Source organism: Sorex araneus, chromosome 4, assembly GCF_027595985.1.
Source record: "Sorex araneus isolate mSorAra2 chromosome 4, mSorAra2.pri, whole genome shotgun sequence".
Classification (NCBI taxonomy): Eukaryota; Metazoa; Chordata; class Mammalia; order Eulipotyphla; family Soricidae; genus Sorex; species Sorex araneus.
This window is the reverse complement of record NC_073305.1, coordinates 209,832,014-209,853,378: the sequence shown is the minus strand read 5'-3', so window position 1 is coordinate 209,853,378 and position 21,365 is coordinate 209,832,014. Positions and strand designations below refer to the sequence as shown.

At 51.2% G+C, this 21,365-nt stretch overlaps 1 protein-coding gene across 1 annotated transcript; it reads left to right on the top strand.

Annotated features, from left to right (window-relative positions):
* Positions 1–1,621: 1,621 nt before the first annotated feature.
* On the top strand, positions 1,622–21,280 carry PDZD9 (PDZ domain containing 9). Its single transcript, XM_055136797.1, has 4 exons — positions 1,622–1,724; positions 9,201–9,380; positions 16,993–17,182; positions 19,301–21,280. Exons 1-4 carry the CDS (start codon positions 1,622–1,624, stop codon positions 20,778–20,780), a joined length of 1,953 nt encoding a protein of 650 aa, XP_054992772.1. The 3' UTR covers positions 20,781–21,280.
* Positions 21,281–21,365: the final 85 nt, after the last annotated feature.

Genomic DNA, 21,365 nt, shown 5'->3' with positions numbered 1-21,365 from the left:
CTTAAATGCCACCTAGGTCAGCTCTTGAAAGACCCAAGAAGAGTGACATCTATCTCTATTTTTGGAGTCTCCAAATGTCCACAAAACTCAGCAAGTTTCAGATTCCACCAAATGCAACAGCTTTGCAGAAATGTGCAGAGTGATGGGTGTCCACAGAGGAGGATCAGGACAGGTTTGATTGCTAGCCTAAAGACTTTCCGGCCCAGACATCAGCCTCTGGGGGCAGGGAGGGATTATTTTTGTTGCTACTGTTGTATCGTTTTTTCCCCTCTGCCACAGAAATGGACACAGCTGATTTCTATATTCCAGACGTACAGATACATATCATATCACCGCAGAAAGACTACTCGCTTTTTTGTTGTTTTGTTGTTGTTCTGTTTTGGGACCACGCCCTCAGTGATTATGCCTGGTGGTACTTCTGTCACTGTCACTGTCACTGTCATCCTGTTGCTCATCGATTTGCTTGATCGGGCACCAGTAATGTCTCCATTGTGAGACTAGTTGTTACTGTTTTTGGCATATCGAATATGCCACGGGTTGCTTGCCGGGCTCTGCCATGCGGGCGGGATACTCTCGGTAGCTTACCGGGCTCTCCGAGAGGGGCAGAGGAATCGAACCCGGGTCGGCTGTGTGCAAGACAAATGTCTTACCCACTGTGCTATCGCTCCTTGCGGTGCTTGAGTGAATCATATGGGATGCCAGAGATCGAACCTGGGTTGGCCACGTGCAAAGCAACACCTTACCTGCTGTTCTATCTCTTTGGCCCCTAAATACCCATTTTTAATCAGCAGAATGGTTGCACATTGGTAGAAATAATAGTCACCTATTCCTCCCCTTCTTATCAAACAGGATTGGGTTGGCAGAGGCCAAATACTCCTTTTTCTTCGTTTGTTTTAGTTTTTGTTTGGGAGCCACACCTGGTGGTGCTTCGGGGTTACTGCACTCAGAAATCACTCCTGGCAGGCTCCCGGGACTGTCTGGGATGATGGAGGATCAAGCCCTTGCTGGCCCCGTGCAAGGCACGCGCCCTACCCGCTGTATTATCACTCGGACCCCAAATGCTCTTTTTCACAGATTTACTGCTAAGTCCAGTTTTTAGCCCCACATCTCATTCTTGGTGTTTCAAAGTCCCCAAAGTCCCAAATCTCCCCCCACACACCGCAATCTAGGAGTCAGTTCAATTCCCTCCTCTCCATTTCAGTGTTGGTTTGCACAGAGACAAGCCATTGGGGCTGGGAAATGGGTGATAGAACAAAAAGAACCCGGAATCATCTTCTAACCCCCTTCCTGCTGCTGACTTGCACGTGGGAGCCCTGTCCCTCCCTCCCCCCACCCCCACCCCGGCCTCTCTCCCCCCACCCCCCACCTCACCATCTCTCTGGCCCCGAGTCAGGCACTCTGCTCAGTCGATAGGAAGCAGCTCAGCCTCTTACCCCCGCACTAAGCCAAGAGCCAGGACTTTTCCATTCAGAAAAAGAATGAGCCACGTGGCTCCTTCAGGTCCCTGGGGACGGAGAAGCACAGAGCAGGCCCCGGGGAGGGAGCTGTGCTCACAGCCAGAAGTCATAAGTAGCCCTCCCTCGGCAGTTAAGGGGCTACGAATCCAGCGTGCTTTATCGTGATGGATGGGGAGCCTGGGCCAGCAGAACTGGCATCCGATGAGAGCCCGGGGGTAGCAGTGGAAGGGACAGAGCCCAGTGGAAAGAATGCGCTGGCCCCTGGGGGTGGGCAGGGGACCATAAGGAACAGAAGAGGGCTGGCGTGGTGCCCTCCCGGGCTTTCTGGGATCGGATCAATCAAAGGAGCTACCTGGACAGGTTGGTGGTGGGTGCCCTCGGGTCCCCGTGGCAGGGACTGGGTTTCCTTGTGCTTCTGGGAAGCCTAGCGCTTGCCGATCAGCGTGAGGACGTTGATGAGGGAGAGCCCTCAGGAGCCACTCCCAGGGCAGGGAGCGCGAGGGGGGCAGAATCAGACCCAGGGACAGTGTGGCTGGGAGCAGGGACGGGAGACGCGGGCAGCCCCGGGTGAAGCACTGAAGCTGAGAGTGTTGGACCAGGTTGATCCTGACTTTGGGGAAAAGGTCAAATCTCTCTGCTCCTGGGTGGCTCAGCGTGGGGCGCCGACAGGAGTGGGGATGAGGTGGGGCAAGACTGCTCTTCAGCCAGGGAGCACCCCTGAGCTCGGCGAACCACAGCCTTCCCAGGCGCCGAGAGGCATCTTCCTGTCCTGAAGGGGGTCGGGGCATCCCAACACAGCCTCGCCCCCAGGCACCCTGTCTCCTTGCCAGCCCCCTTTGCTCCGTGTCGTTCTGAGAGAAGCACTTTCATGGTTCCTGGGGCACATTTGGAGCTTTGGAGCACAGACTCCAGCTCTCTCTGTTCCCTTGCCCCCCCCAGCCCCTCCCCCCCCCAGGGTCCGCTCCCTCTCTGCGCGCCCCTCAGACTGAGATGCTGGCGGGGCCAGAGAATTTTAAGCTGGAGCTCTTGGGTACCATGAACTTCTCATGGGGTGACTGTCGTATTTGTTCGCTTGCTGTGGAAATAAGGCAAGGAGAGTAGCAATGTGTGTTTGGGGGGGTGGGGTGGGGGGGTCAAGCAATCCTTCTTCCCCCCTCAGTGCCAGCCTCCTTCTGAGTTACTACTTTTAGTGCCGGCTTGCTAGTTGGCAAAGGACCAAAACTTTCTGATACGTTATATTTCATACACACATGCATTTATGCCAGAATTCATGTGGTGTCTGGACAGAAATCTACCAGCAGAGTTCCTCTCCCTGATTTTCCCTTGCAGTGAAAGACTGAACAAAACTGGGACCAGAGAGAGAGAGAGAAAGAAAATAGGACACTTGCCTTGTGCACAGATGATATGGGTTGAATCCCCGACAGCCCATAAGGACCCCCAGGCCCTTCCAGGAGTGATCCCTGAGTACAGAGCCAGAAATAAGCCCCAAGATTGCTGGGTGTGGTCCCCAAACAACAAGAAACTGAACAAAATTAATATTTCCTCATGCCCAGCTACTGCTGAATGGGGGTGAGAGGAAGGGAGGGGCCACTATCATTATTGATGACGTTACCGCACTGGGCAGTGAGTCATCCAGCTCCCAAATCCCTTCCTCCCTTTGAGCATCCCTGGCACATGCTGTTGTGCGGTGGGTCCTCATGGAAACTCACTGTGAGCTGCAGGGGGCTTGTTGGGGAGAAATCTGAGTACCTGCACCTGTAGGACAGGGGAGGGGGCAGGGCCTGGGACAGCAGGGGGAGCTGGTGGGTGCTCTGGAGCTGGGAAGCAGGGATGGAGGAGGTCCGTTTCCTCGGGCTGCATGGACCAGATTCTGACCACTGCGCAGCCCAGCCAGATGCTGGTCTGTGCAGGGGGAGGGAGAGGACTTCTGCCTCCGCCCTGGAGGCCAATCTGGATGGCACAGCACGCTGCCAATCATGCAGCCCCACTGTCAAGGTGATCTGGGCTTCTACGTGCCCGAGTTTTCATCCCGGGAGGGTGGAAGGAGACTCTGCACCCAGGCTAGACATTGGCCTGCGCCTTGCACAGACCCGCCGATGCTTGATTCTGATGGGAAAGCGGAGGAAAGGATGCATTTGTGATGGCATTCATTGGGTGTCTGGGCAGATGCCTCGCCAGACTGTCTGGAGGAGGAAGCAGGCATCTATCCCAAGATGCCACCCGCAAAAGGCCCCTTGAGGTGGAGAGTCGCCGGAACGGGATGGCTGTGTTCACGCCCTTCAGCATTAGCCTTTGCAGGACGGGATTCATCCAATAAGAAACCTTCAGCGCTTAGGGGGCTGCAGCGATAGCACAGCAGGTAGGGCATTTGCCTTGCACGCCGCCGACCCGGGTTCAATACCCGGCATTGCATAGGGTCCCCTGAGCACCACCATGAGTGATTCCTGAGTGCAGAGTCAGGAGTAACCCCTGAGCATCACCGGGTGTGACCCAAAAAGCCCCACCCCCCAAAAAAATTAGAAACCTGCTTAGTCCTCCGGATGGAGTCACAGGAGTAGCTGAAGAAACTGGGACCTGCCCAGGCTCACTGTGGGAATCTGCAGTTTATGGGCTGAATTTCCTCGGGTTGAAGGTGAGGAAGCCTTTGGGCAGGGTATGAACTTCTCAGGTTCACCAGCGTGGAGCTGGCAACAGAATCAACTTTTTGTTATGTCATTACGTTGATGTCTACTTCTTCTCGAATTTATTTTGGATAACTTACTGTTTTCATTTTTAAAATATTTCCCTTTTCCCCCACCCTTAAACATTTTTCTAAAAGCATCTACTTCATCTGTTGGTTGTTTTCGTTTGTTTGTTTTTGTGTTGGGACCATACCCTGTGATGCTCAGGGCTTCCTCCTGGCTCTGACCTTGGGAATCACTCCTGGCAGTCTTGGGGGAATCATATGGGATGCTGGGGAAAGAACCCCAGTCAGCAGCCTGCAAGGCAATTCACCTGTTGGACTATCACTCTGGTCTCTGTTGTTTTTGTTTTTGTTTTTTAATCTCTATATATATTTTTGCTTTTTTGGGGGGTCACACCTGGTGATGCACAGGGGTTACTCCTGGCTCTGCACTCAGGAATTACTCCTGGCAGTGCTCAGGGGACCATATGGGATGCTGGGAATCGAACCCAGGTTGGCCCCGTGCAAGGCAAACGCCCTACCCGCTGTGCTATCGCTCCAGCCCCTTTTAATCTATATTTCAAAAGGACAGCATCTTCATCTACTCTTGTGATCCCAGCACGAGCAGAAACCAAAGCGCGGGTTATTTGTTGTATGAATGAATGCCTGTGTGGGAGGCAGGGCTATTCTGGAGGAAAAAAGGAGCAATTAATTCCTCTCTAAACATGACTCATTTTAAAAAAAATTTCTCAGACCACCCTTGGCCTTCTTAGTCAAAACAGCCACGGAGCAGCTGGAGCTGCCGCCGTACAATATTTAAAAATACCATTATCAGGGGCTGGAGAGATAGTACAGCTGGTAGGACTTGGCAGTGCCCGCGGCTGACCAGGTTCGGCATCCCATATGGTCCCGCAAGCACCGCCAGGAATAGTCCCTGAGTGCAGAGCCGGGACTAACCCCTAAGCACCGTCGGTGTGACCCTCCCCCCACCCCAAATTTTTTTAAAAAATATATTATCAGGAGCTCTGTCAGGGAGTTTCTGCTCCTGGCCAGCGAGACTTTCTCTGCAGCTGTTCTCCACCTTTCAGACGCCTCCTCTCTGCCTCCTCCACCCTCACCATTTCAGTAGCTCGCCAGGAATTGAGGACGAGGCTGGCAGTGAGTCGGGCATCGGGCTTGGACCCGCGGCCGGTGCAGTACTCCCGGATTTCCCACCCATTCCCCTTTTCCGAGCCGCAACGCTGGAAAAGCGCCGCCACAGCGCCCCCTCGCGGCCACCCCCGGGGGCTGCCCGGCGTGAGCCCACGGAGCGCGGCTGCTGGACCATTCCAAGCCGTTGGGGGTTGGGTAACTCCAAATTTATCTCCGGGACACCCCCCGCCGCCCCCCGCACCCCGCACCCAGAGCCGCCAGCCCTCCCGGAGCCGTGGAGCGAGCTTACCGAATCAGAAGCGGTAACCGGGAATGGGGAGAGAGTGATGTCCTGGGGGCCAAGGTGTAAACTGGGGGTGCGTTACGCTATTTAGCTTGGACAGTGGCCGGACCTTCTCTTGCTTCCCGGAAGTATCATTTCCACACAGTCAGATTGAAGCTATAGTTAAGCTGTGAACTATGATTTATATAAAGCCACCCCCTTTGTAGAGGTGGGGGTTTTTTTGTTGTTGTTTTTTTGCTTTTTGGGTCACACCTGGCGATGCACAGGGGTCACTCCTGGCTCTGCACTCAGGGACCACTCCTGGCGGTGCTCAGGGGACCATATGGGATGCTGGGAATCGAACCCGGGTCGGCCACGTGCAAGGCAAACGCCCTCCCCGCTGTGCTATTGCTCCAGCCCCTCCCCCTCTCCCCCACCTTTGTGGAGTTTTGACAAACGTCTACCCACGCTTCTCCATCACCACAATCAAGACGTTCCACCGCCTGCCAGCCCACCTTCCCCCCACCCTCATTCGCAGTCACCTTGGGCTGCAGCTTTGTAGCCAAACCCCGTCCTAGCCCTGGCTCCTGACACCCTGGCATGTTTGTTTTATGGTTTTGCCCTTTTCCCTCGGAGATTGTCGTTGAAAAAAAAAGAAAAAAAAGGCATCTCGGGCCTGGAGCAGTAGCACAGCGGGTAGGGCGTTTGCCTTGCACACGGCCGACCCGGGTTCAAATCCCAGCATCCCATATGGTCCCCTGAGCACCGTCAGGGGTGATTCCTGAGTGCATGAGCCAGGAGTGACCCCTGTGCATTGCTGGGTGTGACCCAAAAAAGAAAAAAAAAGGCATCTCTAGTCCAGAGCCCTCTTTAGGTCTGGTTTTTCTCACATAACCTGCTGTGTTCTGAGACTGGGCTTCCTACTGGACTATATTTCATGAGCACATTTCATTTGGAAGTTGAGAGGGGCTGCAGAGATATAGTATATCGGACAAGACAAGTTCAATCCCCAGTATCCCATCTGGTCCCCCATCACCACCAGGAAATATTCCTGACTTTGGAGCCAGGAGTAACCTATGAGCATTGCTGGGAATGGCCCCAAACCTAAACAAGATAAAAAAAAATTTAATTTAAAGTACAGCGGGGTTCGTGCCTACCTCACATGCATGCGGCAGACCTGGGTTTGATCCCTGGCATCCCATATGGTTCCCTGAGCACCGCCAGGAGTGATTCCTGAGTGCAGAGTCAGGAGTAACCTCTGTGCATCTCCAGGTGTGTACCCCCCCCCCAAAAAAAAAAAGAATTTGCAAGCTGAGGTGGAACAATGCACATCCCACCTAAAAGGAAACTTTGAGTGTTTTCAGAGGGGGTTGGGCAGGACATGAACCTTCTCTAGATTTCTCCCACCATCCTGAGAAGTCTCCAAAGGCAGAACTTCTTTCAATGGTATTATTTTATGAGAGAGAGCTGGGGGGGGGGAGAAAAGAGTGTGCCTGTCCTCCGGCAGAGGCCGGGGTGAGACGGGTTTTGAGCAGCCAGGATTACAGCCACGAATCCATTGCATTTCTGGGACTAGAAGAACACTTGTCCTGAAGGAAAAGTGTGTGACCATGAAATGCTGGTCACTTGCTCTGAAGTTTCTCTCCAAAACTTCCTTTCCCAAGAAGCTGCCTCTTGGGAACCGGCTGGAAGCCATTCTTGAGCCCTGGGAACCTTCCCCTGGCGAGCCGCCGCTGTGGAGCACATTTCAGCCCCTTCCTTTGCCTATTGTGGCCGTTTCCTCCCAAGCTCCCCCCTTGGCTCCGTTTCCACTGTGAGCTGGGGTGACAAGGTTGCTTCGGCTCTCCACCCCCCACCCCCAAATCTACATTCCACACAGCCTCCAGAGCACTTTGATTTTTTAAAATTCATTTGCAGGCCACACCTGACTGTGCTCAAGGCTTACTCCTGGTTCTGGGGTCAGGGATCAGTCCTGGTGGGCCTTGGGGAACTCTCTTGGATCAAACCCAGGTTAGTCGCATGCGACCAAGGGCTCTCTACGCCTGTACTAGGTAATATGGCTCAGTAATTTCTTCCTTATTGAATCATCATGAGATACAGTTACAAAGCTTTCATGTTTGAGATTCAGTCATACAATCGAACACTCATCCCTCCACCAGTGCACATTTTCCACCACCAATGTCCCCAGTTCCCCCCACCCCCACCCCATCTCACCCCTCCCCTGCCTCCATGGCAGACAATTTCCCCCATACTCTCTCTCTCTGCTTTTGCTTTTTTTTTTTTTGGAGTGGGTCACACATGGCTATGCACAGGGGTTACTCCTGGCTCTGCACTCAGGAATCACCCCTGGTGGTGCTCAAGGGACCATATGGGATGCTGGGAATTGAACCCGGATCGGCCGCATGCAAGGCAAACGCCCTACCCGTTGTGCTATCGCTCCAGCCCCTCTCTCTGCCTTTGGGCATTCTGGTTTGTGATACAGATACCGAGAAGTTATCATGTTTGGTCCTTGATCTACTTTCAGGACACATCTCCCATCCCGACCGATCCCTCCAACCATCATTGACTTAGTGATCCCTTCTCCATCCCAGCTGCCTTCTCCCCCAGCTCACGAGGCAGGCTACCAGCCATGGAGCAATCATCCTAGCCCCTGTCTCTACTGTTCTTGGGTGTCAGTCTCCTGTTAATGTTATCTTATATTCCACAAATGAGTGCAGTCATTCTACATCTGTCCCTCTCTTTCTGACTCATTTCACTTAGCCTGATACTCTCCATGACCATCGGGTTGATTTTTTTTTTTTTTTCAAATGCGAAACTGCACATGTGACGCACTTACTGATTTCTCAGCTTTTTCACGGAAGCAAACCTGCTGCTTCTTCAGGACTCCGGGCCCTTGCAGCTCCTTTCTGCCCCCTGCTGGTTTCCTTCCAGGTTTCCTGCCTCAGAACCTTCATCCAATTTAAGCCAATTTAACCATTTTCCGTTAACCTTTGCTTTAACCATTTCCTTTCCATCTCATTGGGTCCTTTAGATCTTAATTCTAATTTACTTCTTCTGGGATGCCCACTGTAGCCTCTTCACAAGAGAACCCAGTCTCCAGACGGGGCCTCCACCCTCAGATTGCATGCAAGTTTCCCCTCAGATCTTTACATAATTATTTTAGGTGTATCTCCTGTGCCCTGGCTGGAGGGTGTGTGAAGCACTTGTTTCCGGGCACACGGGAAGGGGTAATAATGCCCGACACAGAGGAAACACTCCAGGGGAGCAAGGCCCCATCTCGGTAACAGTCAGATTTACTTCTGATACCAGGAGGTCGCTCTGATTCTGTATTTTTTTTTCTTTTTGGGTCACACCCAGCGATGCACAGGGGTTACTCCTGGCTCTGCACTCAGGAATTACTCTTGGTGGTGCTCGGGAGACCCTATGGGATGTCGAGAATCGAACCTGGGTTGGCTGCGTGCAAGGCAAATGCCCTCCCCACTGTGCTATCACTCCAGCCCCATAGATCGCTCTGATTCTCCTCATTTACCTGACAGGAAACTGAGGCACCCAGCTGAGTCACCGCCCAGTGGTCTGGCCTGAGAAGCCCGGGGCTGCTGACGGTCTGAGCGACCACCTAGCTTGGGTTGAGATGAAGGACTGAAGGAATTTCTTCTCTTCCTTCTAGAGAAACAACTCGCCCAGAATGTCAAGCCGTCGGTTCATAACCTGAGCAGGACCCTGCACACCACGCTGACCACGGGCCGCCTGGGACTGGGGCTGATCGTTGTCCAGAACGGACCCTACCTCCAGATCACCCACCTCCTCAGCAAGGGCGCCGCCGCCAGGGACGGAAAGCTCAAGCCAGGTGACCGCCCTTTCCCGCCTGAACAGTGATGAGACCCAAGGACAGCAGGGAGACTGGCCCACGGTTGGAAGCGTGCCACAAGTTGCGCAGGGGTGGGGTGGGAGGAGGTTGGTGGGGGGAGACGGAAGTTAGGATAGAGAATGAACCGCTGTGACCATGATAGTTGGAAATGATCACTCTGGACAGGAACGGAGAGCTGAAAGGAGGTAAAGGGATGTACGTGATAACCTCGCAGCACCCTGGCAGTATTTCTACAGCACTATACTCTTCTTTTTTTCTTCTTTCTTTTGGTTTTTGGGCCACACAGGGCTTATTCCTAGGAGGCTCAGAGGACCATATGTTCGCAACCTCTCATTGCGAACAATGATGCACAAAAGGAAAGAGAGAATGAGACTGAGAATGAGGGAGAGACAGGAGACAGAGAAGGGGAGAAAAGAGAGAGTGAGAAAGGAGAGAGATAAAGGGAGGGAGAGAGAGGAGAGAGAGAGAAGGAGAAAGAGACAGAGAGAGACAGAGCGAGAGAGAGCCTGCTACAGAGGCAGATTGGGGGTAGGGGGTGGCAGGAAGGAACGCTGGGGCATTGGTAGTGGGAAATGTACACTGGCGAAGGGACCGGTGTTGAAACATTGTATGATTGAAACCAAATCACGAATAACTTTGTAACTGTGAATCTGGTGGCAATTGAATAAAACAAACAACAACGGTCCACAAGCTGCTGAGGAGAGATAGCTCAGGCACTTCCTCTGGGCCAGCCAGCTCCTGACTTTGCAAAGAATCTTCCTTACTGTGATGTTTATTCATTGGATTTTACCAGAACCCTCTAGAAGGGAATAAGGAGCATCATCTTCCTCCCCCCCTTTTTTAAATTTGTTTGTGGGTTGGCTGTTCAAACCTGGCAATGAGTTTCTTCTCCAGGGTCCCACCTGTCTCATAGGTCTCATGCTACGAGCCCAGGGACAACGTCACAGTGAAGCTCGTAGCCTTCTGGGGCTGAGCTGTTCTCCCAGAGGCAGCAGGAATTACTCCTGGCGGAATTGAACCTGGGTCGGCCGCATGCAAGGCAAATGCCCTACCCGCTGTGCTACTGCAACAGCCCACCCAGAGGCAGCTTTAATCAGCCAGAGCACTTACATGGAATAGCTCATTTCACATGCTAATAACCCTAGGTTGGTTCTGCACTGGCGGATAGAGAATGAGATATTAAGTCCTTTTCTTGGGTTTGTTTTGGGCCCACACCTGGTGTGCTCAGGGCTCACTCCTGGCTCTGTACTCAGGGATCACTCCTGGCAGGCCCCTAGGAGGTTCCAAGGATCAAATCCAGGTCAGCTGTGTGCAAGGCTAGTTCCCTACCCACTAGACTACCTCTCGGGCCCCGAGAGATAATTAAGTCTTAACTTGGCCTCTGTCACAGCAAGTTGGGGGCAGGGGAGCAGTCTGAACCTTCTCTGTGCAGAATCCAGAGCTTAAAAAGTCTCTGCCCTGCCCTACTCTTCTCTTTGGATGCACAAAATACTTCTATTCAAGTTGGGCAGGCTGGAGCGATAGTACAGTGGGGAGGGTGTTTGCCTTGCACACAGCTGACCTGGCCAACCCAGGTTCCATCCCCGGCATCCCATATGGTCCCCTGAGCACCACCAGGCGTAATTCCTGAACACAGAGCCAGGAGTAACCCCTGAGCATCGCTGGGTGTGACCCCCCCTGTAGGATTATATAGCCTCAGGTAGTTTAGGTTTATTGGGTTACTCTCACCACAGTGCTCCCATTCCCCTGTGTTTATTTGTAACTTCTTTCTTTGTGTTCTGTTCACTTGTAAATATTGTTTTTCCTCTTCTCCTTGAGTCCTTTGTATAGTTTATTCAAAGCTATGTCCTTTTTGTATAGACACAAGGAGACAATATTATGCTTTTATAACTTGGGATTTAATTGGCCTCGAATATTATTCCCTCCTGGGCATCTGCTTTCTCCACTTAAGCCTCAGTTGCCCTCAGTTCCTAACAAAAGCAGGGTCCCGACGAGGGACAGGACGGATCCAGGGTAAGTGGTGAGTTATGTGCTACCCTGGCATCGAGATGGGCCTGGCCAAAGTGCCTAATTCTTTTTTTATTTTTTTCAGCATTTTTTTTTCTTTTTGGGTCACACCTGGCTATGCACAGGGGTTACTCCTGGCTTTGCACTCAGGAATTACCCCTGGCCGTGCTCAGGGGACCATATGGGATGCTGGGATTTGAACCTGGGTCGGCCGCGTGCAAGGCAAACGCCCTACCCGCTGTGCTATCTCTCCAGCACCCCCCCCGGAAGTGCCTAATTCTTAACTATAAGTTAAGAGCTTGATCACAGACAAAAGCTGTCATGATCCAAAAGTAATGATGAGACTAGGACCCTGCTAGGGATAGGAAAGACTGATCTGGCCTGAGCACTGTAGTCTGAGATCGAGATGGCCCCAGGAGAGCAATTCTATAAGCTTTAATGCATCTCTTATTGTATCCATACAAAATGATTAATATTATGAATGCTTATATGTTTGCTGGATGAGAAGAGGAGAAACACACTCATGGGACTCTGTCCTTGGGTGGATCTTCCTGCTGAAAGAGAATCAGTCCTAGGAGAAGCATCCCCTGAGGGAAAGGAACCTTACCCTATTGATTGTGACCACACCTATGTGTAAGCCCCAACCCCCTCATGCGGGGAGGTTTAACTAGGCTGTAAGAGTGGGTTGTGGGGGGCGAGATCCAGAGAGAGATCGAGATCCGGGAGAGAAACAGAGAGGGAGAGAATGGAATAAACTGATTGAGCAACAAGTTTGGCCTTCTTCCTTCCGTCACCTGCCCTTGACCAACAGCCACACACAGCGGTTCCAGAGCACCGAATGTGGGCGGTGAGACAGAGCCGCCCGGAGAGCCTGAGAGTGCTCACGCCCCTCAGCGTGCCTTAGTGTTTTACACACCCCCCCCCAAAAAAAAGAAAGCATTCAAGTTGGGTTTTCCCAGAGCCCGTGTCCTCTGAAGCTCCTGTGATGGTGAGCACTGTCGGGGGAGGGAGGGTGCCCGAGAGAAAAGCATCCAGTGGCTCGGTGGTAGAGCCTTGCATGTGTGAGGTTCTATCCCATCATCACCCAGAGGAAAAATAAAAAAGGGAGAAAGAAAAGAATCTGCATTAGATGGTCTGAATTCAGGCAACCTTGCAGACCCCAGTTATTTCATCTCTACATTGGGATGCTACAGCCTTGTTGATGTTGCTAGGCTTGGAAGAGAGTTTTGTGAGTCCTTTTTAAACCACAGTGCCGAGCCAGAGTGACAGTACAGTGTAGAAGGCACTTGCCTTACACATGGCTGACCCAGGTTCGATCCCCGGCACCCCATATGGTCTTCTGAGCCTCCCAGGAGTAAGCCCTGTGTGGCCCAAAAACCAAAAGAAAGAAGGAAAAAAGAAGAGTATAGTGCTGTGGAAATACTGGCAATAGATTTTCTTAGATTCTTGCCTTTTCTCCCTAATAAAAAATGATGGAGTTTAAGTTACAGGTTTATAATTCAGATTGCCTATTTTAATCACCAGTTGGGGAGGAAGTCCAAACTTTCTCTTCTGTGAGGGTCTTCACTGAGCTTTTCTTTTCTTTTCTCTTCTTTTCTTTTCTTTTTCAGTTTTGGGTCTACACCTGGCAAGGGAGATAGTATAGCAGGTTCGATCCCCGGCACCCCATATGGCCCCTTGTGCACTGCCAGGGGTTAAAGCCTGAGTGCAGAGCCAGGATTAACCTCTGAGCATCATCAGGTGTGACCCAAAAACAACAACAAAAGCAAAACAAAACAAAAAAATTGATGTGATCTTCAACTACAAAGAATTTATGCAGGGGCTGGAGTGATAGCACAGCGGGTAGGGCGTTTGCCTTGCACGCCGCCGACCCGGGTTCGATTCCCAGCATCGCATATGGTCCCCTGAGCACCACCAGGGGTAATTCCTGAGTGCAGAGCTAGGAGTGACCCCTGTGCATCGCCGGGTGTGACCCCAAAAGCAAAAAAAAAAAAAAAGAATTTATGCAGTTTAACAGCCTTGTTGGAAGAGATGGAGAAAACAGAAATAAAATATATATTTCAGTGGTAGTCTGGCTGCAGCGAAGTTGCTTTTAGATAGTGACTCGAGACGAAGTTTATGTATTATGGTTCCTACAGCTCATTGCAATAGAAAAAAATAGATGTAATGAGGTTGGTTAATTATAAATACCAAATGGCGTGTCATTATGAAGGGCGATGCTAATACCCATCGCCAGGGTAGACACACTCAGGCACAGACAGGTTTGGTGCACAGCTAGAGTGGCCAGGGAATTAAGCTGTTCGTTTCCTGCCCTCTTGACAGAAGTGCCCCTTTCACCATGTAATTAAGCAGAAGGCCAAACCATAGCCTTCAGCCGTAAACGCTCCTTTTAACAGTGGGCAAGCTCTTCCCGTGGCCGTTGTAATTAACCTCCACAGGATGAACAGCTGTCCCACGCCGCGGCCATGGCTGGGAGAGAAGCCTTGTTTCATTCTAACGTAGCTTCAGGGTCCAGCCTCCTTCTTTGTCTAGAAGGGCCTTCTCCAATGATGAGTCTTTTTTTTTTTGGGGGGGGTCACACCTGGCATTGCATAGGGGTCACTCCTGGCTCATGCACTCAGAAATTACTCCTGGTGGTGCTCGGGGGACCCTATGGGATGCTGGGAATAGAACCCAGGTCAGCCGAGTGCAGCAAGGCAAATGCCCTACCCGCTGTGCTATGTCTCCAGCCCCGGGTCTTATTTTTTTTTTTTTTTGCTATTTTGGGTCACACCTGGCAATGCACAGGGGTCACTCCTGGCTCATGCACTCAGGAATCACCCCTGGCGGTGCTCAGGGGACCATATGGGATGCTGGGATTTGAACCTGGGCCGGGCGCATGCAAAGCAAACGCCCTACCCGCTGTGCTATCACTCCAGCCCCGAGCCCCGGGTCTTAAGGTTTGACCCCAGCAGGGCCTCGACCCTGCGGGCTACAGGCTCCAGCTCTTTGAAGCTTCCATTTTCCTGTCTACCTTTGTTTATTTAATGGTCTGGGGGCCATAGTCGTTGCTCAGGGCCCTTTTCTGGCTGTCTTCTCAGGGCTCTCCCCTGGTGGAGCTCGGAGACTTTATATAGTGCCAGAGATCGAATCAGAGTTGGTCACGTGCGAGGCATGAGTTGGACCTGCTGTACATTATCTCCCCAGGAGCCAAAGTAGAAGATTCTCTCCACCCTTCTCAGTCTTCTCTTTCCTCATCCCCAGGCACTTTGGCTTCGGAGAGGCCCCGGCACTAAGGACATGTGTGTCCTTGGGGGCTTCCTGAGGCGCTGTGCAACTCCCCCAGTCCTCGGCACAGTGTGGGCCGGGACAGACACGTGGTGTCATGTGGACTCGCTTCCTTGAGTCTTTGCCACTTCATTGGCATCGCCGCAAACCAGTGTCGGCTAGCAAGTCCCACGAGCGTTTGGCAGGATGTTAGGGTTAGAAAAATTGGAAGATTTCAGATCTTACCCAGTGTGACCTTGCTCCTACAAGAAAATTCCTGTTATCTCCATCCTCTCTTGCAAAACAGCCTTTTAAGCAGTCAGGGTTCTTTTTTTTTTTTTTTGTGGGAGGGGTTATACCTGGGGATGCACAGGGGTTACTCCTGGCTCTGCACTCAGGAATTACTCCTGGTGGGGCTCAAGGGACCATATGGGATGCTGGGAATCGAACCCAGGTCGGCTGCATGCAAGGCAAACGCCCTTCCCGCAGTGCTATCGCTCTAGCCCTGGGTTCTTTATCACACTGAGAAAACCATCTTGGTAAGGCACTTAATTTAGGATTTTTTAAAGAAAAACTTTCTTTTGGGGGCCGGAGCGATAGCATAGCAGGTAGGGCATTTGCCTTGCACGCAGCCGACCCGGGTTCGATCCCCGGCATCCCATAGGTCCCCCAAGCAAAGCCAGGAATAACCCCCGAGCATCACTGGGTGTGACCCAAAAGGCAAAAAAAAAAAAAGAAAAACTTTCTTTTTTGTGTGGGGGGGTCACACCTGGCGATGCTCAGGCTGGCTCTGCACTCAGCAATTACTCCTGGCAGTGCATGAGTGGACCATATGGGATGCGGGGGATTGAACCTGGGTCGGCTGCGTGCAAGGCAAATGCCCTACCCGCTGTGCTATCACTCTGGGCCCTAATTTAGGATACTGAGATTGGCACCAAGTCTGGAGAACAACCAGACTTGGGAAATGGCAAGAGCACAGAGGGCACGTAAGCACCCCTGGATGCCTTCTGCTCCTGTCCTTCCTCTGCCCCCTTTGCTCCAGGCTCAGGGGTCCACTTGGCCTGTCCGGGGCTGGACCTAGAGGCTGTCTTCCCATGCCTTTGCTCAGACTATCAGGCGATGCAAGCATGTGAGAAAGCTGGTTTAAGTTCCAATTTGGGATCTCAGAGACCTACTGTCACACCAGGGAGGTTCTGTTCCACCTCGGTGGGTGACAGAAGCACCATGGGACCACTTCCCTGAAGGAAATCTGGCCACCTCAGGTTCCTAGGAACTCACAACATAGATCTTAAGCTTATCTATTTTTTTTTTTTTGGCTCTGCACTCAGGAATTACTCTTGGCAGTGCTCGGGGGACCATATGGGATGCTGGGGATCAAACCCAGGTCAGCCGCGTGCAAGGCAAACGCCCTAGCGACTGTGCTACCACTTCAACCCCAATCTTAAGCTTATCTAAAACACTGTAACTGTCCAGTGACTCATGCCGAATTAGTTGCTGAATTAAGACAAGGAGAGAACATTAAAATAAAAGACTGAAGTACCAAGGCTGAGCCCTCAGTGCAGAGCCAGAAGTAAGCCCTGAGCACTGCTAGATGTGCCCCCTAAACAAAGCAAAACAAATGCAACGGAAGACTCAGTCTATTCACTGTGGCGGGCACGGAAGTTACCAGGTGGAAATCCTGGTGTATTCTGGTCGGTGGTTTATTCACCAACTTAGGGGAGGCGGTGTTTTCTTCGGTAGAGCCATTCATTTGATCTGAAACACATTTTCAGAATCCTAACGGTTTGTTGGCCCAGATGAGAGTATTTTTGTGGTGGTTGTGTTTTTTTTTTTTTGGGGGGGGGCACACCTGGTGATGGCTCTTTTTGTTTTGGGGCCATTTCCTGGCTCTGCAGCCCCAAACAAAAACAAACAAAAAAGAACCCCTGTGCAGACCAGAGAGAGACAGCACAGGGACTAAGGTGTGAAAGAACCTAGACTGATCCCTCACACCATGATTGAATAACGTCCCTACAGCACGGCCAGGTGTGGTCCGGGTGAGCCTCAGCGTTAGAGCCCCGGACTCTGTGTAAGCTCAAGGAGTGGCCCCTGAGCCTCTGAGTGACACCCCTGGGAGGTGCCCCCTTCACCCACAGAAACCTCTTCCTTCCAATTATCCTTCATGATGTGAAGGACACTCGCCTTGGAGGTGGCCACTTTTACTAGAAAGGCCTGGCTTGGGTTCAAAGTGGAGCAGTGATATGTACCCGTAAAAATGAAATACCTCTGAATAAAGCCAGAAATGATCCCTTGAAACCATGAATTTTACTGATTGCTATCTTTTTCTCTTTCTGTTCAGGTGATGTTCTGATTAGTGTTGGCGAGACCAATGTGTTGGGATATACTCTTCGAGAATTTTTTAGGCTTATGCAACGTATCACCATAGGAACAAAGCTGCAGATCAAGGTTTACCGAAACTTTATCGAAATTCCCCAAGAATGGAAGGAAATATATAATTTAATCCCTGAGACCAAATTTCCAAGAACACGGTAAGCAGTTTGTTTTAGGAAAACTTTTTATGCCACAGAATTCCCAGGGTCTGTCTGTGAAGCACAGGGCCTTGGTTTATTTATTTTGGTTTTGGGGGCCATGTCCGGCGAGGATCAGGAGTTACTCCTGGCGGTGCTCTGGGGACCAAATGGATGTCGGGGATGGAACTGTGTGCACAGGGCCTTGGTTGGATGCAGCAATCGTCCAGTGGCCCTAGGTAGGAAGGGAGGATGTATAAGACCGGCGGAAAGACTACGATAATTTAGTGGGTTTCTGAATCCTTTTGAAAAGAACAGTTTGCAGGATCTCCTGGCTCCCATTAAGTCATGCCTGTGAGCCTTTACCATGGCAGCAAATGCCACTCTAACCCCACTGTCTTCTCCTGCCCACTCCAGCCTGTGTTAACCATCGACTCTCAGCTTGCCGCCCTGTGCTGGATGGCACCATTCCCTCACGAGACACCATTTCCTAGTTACTCTGCAGCCCACTTTTGCTTTTTTTTTTTTCTTCCTGCGGCCTCTAGTTCCCTCCTCTTCCTCTCCTTTACTCAACCTGGGAGTACTTCGAGGTTTATTCTTTCATTCTTTTCTCAGTCTCTTACACCGTCTTGCCGATGCCTGTGGTTTGTTACAATCTCGATAGGACTCATCAGGTTGTATTAACTCCAAACTTGCATGTTTCAAAAGCTACGGGGTTTCTGCACCCGGAAGCGTCATCAACCCCTCACACTTGTTCTATCCTGAAACCACAAGCTAGCTCACCAGTAAGCTACAGGGGAGGGGGAGTGCTTGCCTCATTGACGCCAGCAGAAATTCATAGATTATGCTTGATTTCTGGGCCACAGCTGGCAGAGATCAGGGCTTCCACCTGGCTCTGTGCTCAGGGATCTCTCCTGGCGAGGCTCGGTGGGCCATCTGGGGACCGGACCGGCCACATGCAAAACAAATAACCTGCCTGCTATGCTATTGCTCCTGCTCCCCGTGCTTGATCATGAAGACCTGTCCCTTGAGTGAGCGCCACGGTTGGGGCAAGCTGCACTGTAGCACTTAGTCCCAATTTGCTCGAGTGGGCACCAGGAACGTCTCCATTGCAAGACTTGTGACTGTTTTTGGCATATTGAATACACCATGGGGAGCTTGCCAGGCTCTGCCGTGCGGGTGAGATACTCTTGGGAGCTTGCCGGGCTCTCCGAGAGGGATGGAGGAATCGAACCCAGGTTGGCCGTGGGCAAGGCAAATGACCTCCCTGCTGTGCTACAGAGAGAGAATACAGCAGGTTGGGTACTGGTGTCGCATGTGGCAGACCCTGGCGCCGTCGATTGTCCCCTGAGCCTGTCAGCAGTGATTCCGGGGCATGGAGCCAGAAATAAGTCCTGAGCATCGCAGGGTGTGGCAACGGAGTCGGAGACAGGGCAAAGGTGCCTGTCTTGCGTGCGGCCCGACTCCCTGGTTTGGATTCTAGCACTTTAGTCTCCTGAGCACTGCCAGGATGATTCCTGACCAGAGCCAGGGTAAGTCCTGAGCGCCAACAGATGTGACCCAAATCCCCCAAAACAAACCAATAAAGTGAAATAAAAACCGAAACAAACCACACACTAAAACACTCCGAAGCAAGGGTAGGAGTGAATGAGATACTTGGGGTAGAAGGATGTTCTACAAAATCAACTTGCAAACCCAAAGGAAGCAGAGTGATGAAAAAAGGAGAGAACTCCCCCCAGCCCCCCCGCATTTACCAGTAACTCATTGACGATGTATGAGGCCAATTTCCTGATTCCCCTGAAAGTTTGTACAGTCTGTTATTGCTGACCCTACATGACCCAGAAAACCCAGAAAACAGTGTTCCATGGACATGGTCTGGTTGAACACGTCATTGTCAATGGTGTGAAATCAACGCCCCGATTAAAGTGTGCTACTATTTTAAGTTATCTGGAGCAAATCTGTGCAAAGGCTCCTTATAAAAAATAAGGCAATATTTGATTTATATCCTAGGATGGGAATAATTTAAAGGGACTTCCTTCTAGGGAAAGCAAAGCTTAAGTGAACTTGTACTGCTGTCCTCTTTCCTAAGCAACAGCTGTGATTGCTGTGACTCCGTTTCACTCTCTCTTCTCATTTCAGCACAAAAAAGACAAGAGCACAGGCAGAGGATTCTTCGGCCATTGGTCATGACCATGAAAAGAAAGTTTTAGATAAAAAGCTGAAGCCTTCTCTAAGCCGCGTGTCAAGCGGGCATTCATCCGCAGGGAGAACCGTGTCTATCTCCAGCGAATGGCACGGCTACAGAAAGGACACCAAGACTATCCGCGTCGGAGAGGACATCAACTCTGACGTGATGATCCACAGAGCAGACAGGAAAGAAGTAAGGGCCCCTTCTCCGTACTGGACCATGACGAAGCACACGCACGAGAGCACATCTTCCTCGGCCTCCTCAACCTCAGACGCATTCTGGATGGAAGACTATGCCCACATGGAAAAGGGCAGGGGTCATCTCGAACCCCACACAGAGAAGGGCAAGGGCCATCCGGAACCCCACTCGGTAAAGGGCAAGGTTCATTCTGAACCCCACTTGGAAAAGGGCAAGGACCATTCTGAACCCCACTCGGTAAAGAGCAAGGGTCATTCTGAACCCCACTCAGTAAAGGGCAAGGTTCATTCTGAACTCCACTTGGAAAAGAGCACGGGTCATTCTGAACCCCACTCAGTAAAGGGCAAGGTTCATTCTGAACTCCACTTGGAAAAAAGCAAGGATCATTCTGAACCCCACTCGGTAAAGGGCAGGGTTCATTCTGAACTCCACTTGGAAAAAAGCAAGGATCATTCTGAACCCCACTCGGTAAAGGGAAAGGTTCATTCTGAACTCCACTTGGAAAAAAGCAAGGATCATTCTGAACCCCACTCGGTAAAGGGCAAGGTTCATTCTGAACTCCACTTGGAAAAGAGCAAGGGTCATTTTGAACCCCACTCAGTAAAGGGCAAGGTTCATTCTGAACTCCACTTGGAAAAAAGCAAGGATCATTCTGAACCCCACTCGGTAAAGGGCAAGGTTCATTCTGAACTCCACTTGGAAAAAAGCAAGGATCATTCTGAACCCCACTCGGTAAAGGGCAAGGTTCATTCTGAACTCCACTTGGAAAAGAGCAAGGGTCATTCTGAACCCCACTCAGTAAAGGGCAAGGTTCATTCTGAACTCCATTTGGAAAAAAGCAAGGATCATTCTGAACCCCACTCGGTAAAGGGAAAGGTTCATTCTGAACTCCACTTGGAAAAAAGCAAGGATCATTCTGAACCCCACTTGGAAAAGGGCAAGGACCATTCTGAACCCCACTCGGTAAAGAGCAAAGATCATTCTGAACCCCACTCGGTAAAGGGCAAGGTTCATTCTGAACTCCACTTGGAAAAGAGCAAGGGTCATTCTGAACCCCACTCTGTAAAGGGCAAGGTTCATTCTGAACTCCACTTGGAAAAGAGCAAGGGTCATTCTGAACCCCACTCGGAAAAGAGCAAGGGTCATTCTGAACCCCACTCGGTAAAGGGCAAGGGTCAACCCGAACCCCACACGGAGAAGGGCAAGGGTCCACCTGAACCGAAAGTTCATTAGTTTGCAGATTTTGGATTACAGGTGCTTTTGCAACCAGTTTTGATTTCTGGGCACCGCACACCTGGGGCTGATGTGCAGACCTTTCGGTTCTCTTTGGCTGCTCGACTGTGAAGCCCTCAGACACCTTCCCTGCAACCTCCAAAACCATCCCTTTGGGACCTCACTGACCTTATTCTCAAAACCAGCAAAATCGTTTGGATCATGAAAACCCTCTGTTCTGTGAAGAATGTCCATCTTTTAGAGAAGGCAATGGATGTACCATTATGGTCCAAACCCAGAATGTATGAATATAGGTTTATCTCTTGAGTACCCATAACTCCCCCCATGCCCCCATTTAACTGCTTTTAAAGTAAATAAGTCATTAAGATAGTATATACAGGGAACAGGAAAGGTCCATGCCTTGCACACAACTGGCCTAGGTGTGACTCCTGGCACCCCAGTGGTCCCCCCCCAGCCTGCTAGGAGTAACCCCTAAATGCAGACCCAGGAGCAAGCCCTCCGTATCACCAAGAATGGTCCCAAAGCTACCTGACCTTTAAGTATTCTATTGTACCCTTTTCAGAGTCTAAGGAAAATATTTTAGCA

Excerpts from the sequence above, each read along its gene's own strand:
- PDZD9 (XM_055136797.1), top strand. The coding sequence starts at position 1,622 with ATGGATGGGGAGCCTGGGCCAGCAGAACTGGCATCCGATGAGAGCCCG. Across the intron at positions 1,725-9,200 it reads GAATGCGCTGGCCCCTGGGG|AGAAACAACTCGCCCAGAAT; the intron begins GTGGGCAGGGGA and ends TCTTCCTTCTAG. Across the intron at positions 9,381-16,992 it reads GGACGGAAAGCTCAAGCCAG|GTGATGTTCTGATTAGTGTT; the intron begins GTGACCGCCCTT and ends CTTTCTGTTCAG.